Below are 6,804 nucleotides of genomic sequence, written 5' to 3'. Positions count from 1 at the left end.
AAAAAAAAAAAAAAAAAAAAAAAAAAAAAAAAAAAAAAAAAAAAAAAAAAAATAAATAAATAAAAAAAAAATAAAAATGTCAAGAGCAAAATGAGTCTAAAAGTATAATTAAACAAGGATCACATATATTCTGGTTCCTTAAATTTTTTTAATAATAATTTTATAATGATAAAAAAAGGATGAGTAATCGCAGTTTATTAAAATAACAAAATATATATTTACTTTATAAATGACAAACATAGAAAAAAATACTTTTTGTATACTGAGCATTTGGTTCTTTTTTGTAAATTAATTATGATTACTTTAACGTCGATCTAACATGTATTCTGTATAAGTGAAGCTCTAAGTAAATCATACTCGTCCGCTATACGATAAATGTGGTGATTATAGTTGTCGAGTAAAATGTCTCGGTGTTCTTTCATCGAACTTTTTTGCGCCGTGCTTCGTAATATCGTATGCAAAGTTTTAGGCTAGATTATACATCGTAAGTGCGAAAACTTAAATGAATAAGCCATTTTAATGCGTGAGAGAATGTAACAACTTTTGTATTTGTATAGAATAAGTCGAATAACAAATATGCTTAATAATACAGTAAAACTTTGATTAGAGAAATTAATCAGAAGTCCTTTTAAACTGATGAACTTTATGATTAATCAATTTTTTTATTTAATAATATTTTTTAATTCCGTTTTTAATCTATTTAATATATTATTTTAATCATCATATTTTTTAAAATATTTGATATTTGTATATATATTTATTCGAATTAATTAAAGCTAAACAAATATATATATATATATATATATATATTGTTTTGTTTTAATTATCACGAATTTATTTTAAATATAGCAATTGTTCAAAGCATATTTTATTATAATATGTATTTTAGACATAAAAGTTTTTATTAGTTACAAATTAATATTTGATAATTTAAAATAATAATTATATTAATATTGAATAATCGAAAGTTCGATTAGTATTATAATAATCAAAAATAAGATTTGTATAAGAAATAATAATATATCAAGGTTTTACTGTATGTATTTGTGTAAATCAGCGGGTGTAATTAATCAAAGTTCTAAATTTTTTGTTATTTGCATATTACGTAGATGTTCTTCCACAGAATGCTAGTAGAAAACAAAGACTCCGGATACTTTTTAAAAAATTAAAAAAAAAATAATTGTATTAAAAAGTAAATTAATTTTATAAAAATTTATTTTAAATGAAAATAATCGCACTATTAATAATATCGCAAAAGAGAGATATATAGACATTCAATCTTTAAATGAAAATATTAGTACTTGTTTTATCTTATTTATTGTTTTTCTACTATAATCCATATAATTACATTCTAATTAATTAATTAATTGAATTAATGAATCATTAAATCATTAAATTAAATTTACAGATCAAATTCAAATTGCATTTACTATTGTGGTAGTATTTTTAACTTAGCATTTAAATTATATAATTTCATTATTTTTTACATTAAAATTAGTAATATTATTTCTAATTTTTTTCTTTTTTTGGAAGTCTTCCACTAGAGTTTCCGGAGTCTGAATTTATTTTTTATTTGATCACTTAAAAATAAGAAATATGCAACGAGAACAAAAATTTTTCGATTTACCAATCAAGTCGTTTTCTCTTATAACACTGCCTACATATGGCTACTAAAATACATCGATCGACAACTTTTGTTATTCTATGATTCGAAATTTTTATTTTTCGATTTGATCCCAATCATTTCGATTCTTATTTTTTTTCTTTTTCTTTTTTTTTTTGCATCATTTATACCTGTGATACACCGATCGACTTATCTTTTATCTTCAATAAAAACGCGAGAAAGAGAGGGAGAGAGAGGGTGGGAGGAAAAGAAAGACGAGTGATCGTACGAACGAATCTTTTTGAGAAGTTTTAAATGTATAAATTTTTAATTGGAATTTAAATCAATTCTTAGTTTATTAAAACAAAATATAAGATCAAAATATAATAAAATGTTATCTGTAAATACATATTTATTTATAAAAAATCACACATAACTTAATAATTCAAGTTTTACGTATATTTTTAATAATTTTTAAGCTTGATCAAATTTATTTTAAAACAATTTTTAATTTTTATTGTAATCGTGTATTATAAGAATCGTTTTGTCTATTAGAATAAATTGTCATATCATTAATACATTTTAATTATATAATTTTGTTTATTTAATCATTCTAATCATTCTAATCATAAGTTATATTAATTAATAAGAAATAAAATATAAATAAAAAACGTTATGTGTGATTTTTTTTAAATTTAAGTAATTAGAGACAATATTTATAAACCATCTTAAGAAATATTATAAACTATATATTGATAAATTGATTTTGTTTAAAAAAATATATATTTAGAACTTCTCGAAATTTTATTAATCATTGGATATTTAAGTTGATGAGCTGTCAAAGGATATAAAATCGATGTTTTATACGATATGTATCATAGTAATGTTTACGTCTAAGTATTTATATCTATATTTATTTTTAGTTTCTTCTCGTGTAAAGTTATTCCTAAATGATCGACCAACGTACTGATTCACTAATACGAAAATTTTAATATCGCTTTATACATTGATATAAGACCGACGATAGAAATAAAAAGAAATATTGAATCAAAAAAATCTTCAAACATTTTGAAAACAAATAATTTTATATTATCTTAATTTACATTTTCTAGTGCTTCTTGTACTCGAAAACAATCGCTTACAATTTTCCATTTATCTCCCATTGCTGCAATTAAGAAGCTTTGGTTAAATGATTTTGATGTTTTATCATCATATTTTACTTGCCCTCCAACTTTTACAAGAAACGTCAATTGATCTGCCACTTCAGGACCTAAAATATAATTATATTAAATATATTAATTTATAAATTTTCATAAAAAATAATAGATACTTTTCTTTTATGAAAGAACATACACTTTTATTTTAAGTAGATAAAAATAACTAACTACAAAAACTTAAGATACTTATATATATATAAATATTTACCCGTTATTGGTTGAGCATCTAAAGTAAAAACAGAATGATCTGAAGGTGGCAAATCTGTCCAAAATTTCTGTATATTATCTTTGCCTTCAATACCATTTCCATTCCATATTAAAGTTGCAGTATCCAAATATAATCTTGATATGAGCTAGAATCAATATGATATTTTGTATTTTTATTAATCTATTATATATATTAATAATATATAAAATAATTATTTTATATATTTATTATTTACATATCTACGTTTATCTAAACTTTCATAATAAAGCTTCGTAAATTCTTCAGCTGTTCGGCAAGCCTGATCGATTTTTGTTTTTAAATCCTAAAAAATAGAAAATTATACTATAAAGATTTTTTAATGATGTAAAAAAAATAATTTTTAAAATACCTGTTCCATTTTTAATAAAATATAAATATGGATTTAATTATCGATTAGAAAAATTTTAATATTTTTTATATAATATGAATTTATATATATAAAACATGTAAATATAACCTCTATAATATGAACAACTTTATTGCAGTGAAAAGATTGAAAAAAATACTAATTATCATAATAAATTATTTTACAATTTAATTATCAATTTATTTTAAATTAATGTAAAATAATTAAAAAATATGATTTATTTTTTATGTTTCTGAAAATAAAATAACGAAAAACGTCACAATTTTCCGAAACTTCTGTTATTATTACTAGAGAAGAACTTGTGTTCGATTTTCGCTATGATCGTAAAAAAGATTAAGAAATATTTTTCCTAAAATTTATAGAATTTTATATACTACTATTGTATGTTAATAATATATTAATGATTTCAAAAAAATATTATTTTAGATATTATATTTTACAAAGACATATCAAAAATAAATAAAATTTTACTTACTACACTTACAGGATAATAAAAGGATGCTGCTAAATTCTGTTTCGATTTTAATAAAATCCTATAAAAATATAAAAATTGATATTGAAAATTATTATAATAATAAATATAAGAAAAATATATAAAATATTTTTTTATAAAAAAACTATATGTATACATACTTTAGATATGAATGTTAACATGTTAAATATAATTAATTATTATATATCTGAAAAAAAGAAATAATTATAATATATTATTTTCATATATTCAAGTATAATAATCTTCTTTTTTTTATAATTTAATATAATAGTTATATATTCAAATAAAATCAAATAAATATAAGTGAGAAGCATCAAAATTGGTTTTTAAGATTTATATTAATACTAGTTATTTTGTGATTGTGCCACCATAAAATAGCTTATTAATAAAAATTCTAGATAATATAGTAATTTATTGTGTTAAACATTTTTAGGAATAAATTGTTTAAATGATAACATATACATAAGCATTTAATGTATATTAGATGAAAAATATAAATAAAAATTTTTCTGTTATATTAGCTTATTTATGGAAAAAAAGACATAAAATATGAAATACTCTAAGAGAGCCAATGAATATAAATATTATATAAAAAAAAATATTAATTTAAAAGACATTTTTTTTGAATCAAAAGAAAATTTTTTTTTTATTAATTCATAATGGATTTTAAAATAAAATGAAAAAAAAAACTATTACAAACACATATAGAGATTCCACAAGTTCTTATTCTGCTCTGTTTCCAGAATTTCTTATGGCCTATGAATAAAAGTGATTGCAAGATTTGGCTGTGTCGCGGGGTCACGTGACTTCGCGCTCAGACAGTTATTTTTTTAGGCATGATGGCGCCAAACAGCAGTATCCACATTAATGTAAATATAATATCGATTCGGTGTACTGCGCGAGGAAGAAAGCCATCAGGTATCCTTACGGAGGCTATTTGAGGGCATTGAGTGAGCTCGACTGGAGCCCTCGGCCCATGAAGTGAGTAAAACCGAGCTAGTTGCGGCTACGACTCGAATTGCTAATGAGGACATCTTGGTTAGGCTGCCGTGACAGAGGCGTACTCGGACTACTGCCATCTCGGAGTTACCGATCGAAAAATAATTCGATCTTTCACGATCAGACATACCGGCTATTATTTGTCACGTGCATCATCGCGCGCGAAATCACTCTCTCCGTCGATAGATCAATAATAAGGCATTTACTGCCTTCCGACCATTTCTATCTTTTTCTATTTCTTTCGTTCTTACTCTTTCTTGCGCGCGCGTGCGTGTTCATGTTTACGTGTGCGTGTCGAACTTGTGCTCGCGTGTTCATACCAACATCGTGTGCGTATACATTTACGTTCGTGCATACTTATGTTTTCATATTGTGTGTGTATATTTACTTATATTTGTGTGCATGTGTATTAAAATTCATCTGCGTGTGCGTTCAGATGTGTATACGTGTGTATCCAGATTCGTGTGCGAGTCGATCCTGTCGCCATCTGTATTGTCAATGTTGTCGGCCAGCAGGAACACCACCAGCCCAATGGACCCGTGAGCATTTTCGACTCTCCGCCCGATCTTCTTCTAGACGTTTATTCTCTCGACCGCGAGTCTCGATTTCCTCGTGTCGAGTCATCGAAAGTCTTACGGCGATTTTTTACGGTCGAGCCTCGGTGCCGCTCGAGCGTCGCCGCGGAGTAACTCCGTCGCAATGTTTACATGCCAGCCGCCACGGCGATCAGTTTCTCGAAGATCATTGTGTTTTTCCAACTACTCAAGGCCTTATAACGTTACGGAAAACCGATTTTGTTTGAATTATAACTCTTTCTGCTGGATTGTCCCATTTATAACCTCTCCGCGGCGGCCATCGAGGATCAACGGCCGCAGACCCCCTGCAATACAATCGGTCTATACCATGAGTCCTTTTCTCCGAATTTTATGCTCTCAAACATGTTTGCATTGTTATAGTTCTAATATAAAATTCTTAATGTCTTCTAGTTCTTAGAATTGTAAATTTGTGTTATCGAATAGTTCTAATCATAAGTGCTCTTTTTATAAATTTAGTTTGCGAAGGAATACTTTATGTTTTATATTTATGATCTCTGTGTAATATTAATTTATTTATATATATTTTATATTTTCTTGTATACAGAAGAACATATTTTTTATAATTAGGTAATGAAAATTGTAATCATATGAAATACGCTTAAATAATCATATTCTATTTATTTTTTTTTTTTATACAATTATTATTATGTATTGTCATTGTGTTTACATATTATTTCTATTAGATTTGTCTTTTATCAATTATTTATTTGTAAAAATATTTATCAATTTAATATTTGAAACAATGCATAAATTATTGAATTTATATATTTTGTTTTTATTTTAATTTGGTATACTCCATTTCTTACATTAAGCATGGAAATTTTATTTTATGAAAGTTATTATAAAATCATATGATATTTTACAAATATTTCTTTATTTATAAAAAATAATAAATGTTACACAGAGAATCATTTATAATGTATTAAGAAAAAATAGAAAATTATTTAGAAAAGTTTTAAATAAAAATTTTTTTCACTTTTTAATTACAATTATTTTTTATTTTTACAGCTTTGAGAGGAACCAGCTTTCTAGATAATAAATACATGGACGACTATGTAGTGAGTAATTAAATTAGTATTTTTTTTTCTAATATTATTAATCATTTGTATAATTTATAATAATAGAACATTTTAGGGTACGCGCGGTTTTCCTGCACGTGCCACGTACCGCTAAATCATTTGGTATAATAGAATGGCACAGCGAGGCAAACGGATAAATAGAAACGACAATGATTTGGCGTCTTGCCCAGGCGCAATCAAAAGGCGCAAATGTAGGCTGGGTC

At 24.9% G+C, this 6,804-nt stretch overlaps 2 protein-coding genes across 11 annotated transcripts in view; one reads left to right on the top strand and one right to left on the bottom strand.

Moving 5' to 3' along the window:
* Window positions 1-2,570: 2,570 nt before the first annotated feature.
* On the bottom strand, window positions 2,571-4,099 carry LOC102672390 (NTF2-related export protein). 2 transcript variants are annotated; one of them, XM_031509115.1, is made up of 4 exons: window positions 4,068-4,099; window positions 3,264-3,350; window positions 3,029-3,173; window positions 2,571-2,873 (listed from the first exon to the last, which is right to left on the bottom strand). In XM_031509115.1, the coding sequence occupies exons 1-4, from the start codon at window positions 4,086-4,088 to the stop codon at window positions 2,698-2,700; spliced, it is 429 nt and encodes a 142-aa protein (XP_031364975.1). In that variant the 5' UTR covers window positions 4,089-4,099; the 3' UTR covers window positions 2,571-2,697. The 2 variants fall into 2 exon arrangements, with proteins under 2 accessions (XP_031364975.1, XP_006612841.1); XM_006612778.2 differs by lacking the exon at window positions 4,068-4,099 and adding an exon at window positions 3,417-3,749.
* A 596-nt stretch (window positions 4,100-4,695) lies between these two features.
* Window positions 4,696-6,804, top strand: part of LOC102671883 (PHD finger protein rhinoceros) — a 13,967-nt gene continuing 11,858 nt past the window's right edge. The window contains exons 1-4 of one of the 9 annotated variants that reach the window (XM_031509112.1): window positions 4,696-4,908; window positions 4,971-5,255; window positions 6,531-6,580; window positions 6,657-6,804. In XM_031509112.1, the coding sequence (XP_031364972.1) occupies window positions 6,714-6,804 (91 nt within the window). In that variant the 5' untranslated portion in view covers window positions 4,696-4,908; window positions 4,971-5,255; window positions 6,531-6,580; window positions 6,657-6,713. The other 8 variants (XM_031509106.1, XM_031509108.1, XM_031509111.1 and 5 more) reach the window with 8 other exon arrangements.

This window comes from Apis dorsata, unplaced genomic scaffold, assembly GCF_000469605.1.
Source record: "Apis dorsata unplaced genomic scaffold, Apis dorsata 1.3 scaffold_127, whole genome shotgun sequence".
NCBI lineage: Eukaryota > Metazoa > Arthropoda > Insecta > Hymenoptera > Apidae > Apis > Apis dorsata.
Note: the sequence above shows the minus strand (reverse complement) of the source record. Positions and strands in the feature narration are given on the sequence as shown.

Bases quoted from the DNA above. Each gene is read 5' to 3' on its own strand.
- LOC102672390 (XM_031509115.1), bottom strand. From the start codon at position 4,088: ATGTTAACATTCATATCTAAA. The intron at 3,351-4,067 runs GTATGTATACAT...TCTATTTTTTAG, and splicing joins TGTTAACATTCATATCTAAA to GATTTAAAAACAAAAATCGA. The intron at 3,174-3,263 runs GTAAATAATAAA...TATTGATTCTAG, and splicing joins GTTTAGATAAACGTAGATAT to CTCATATCAAGATTATATTT.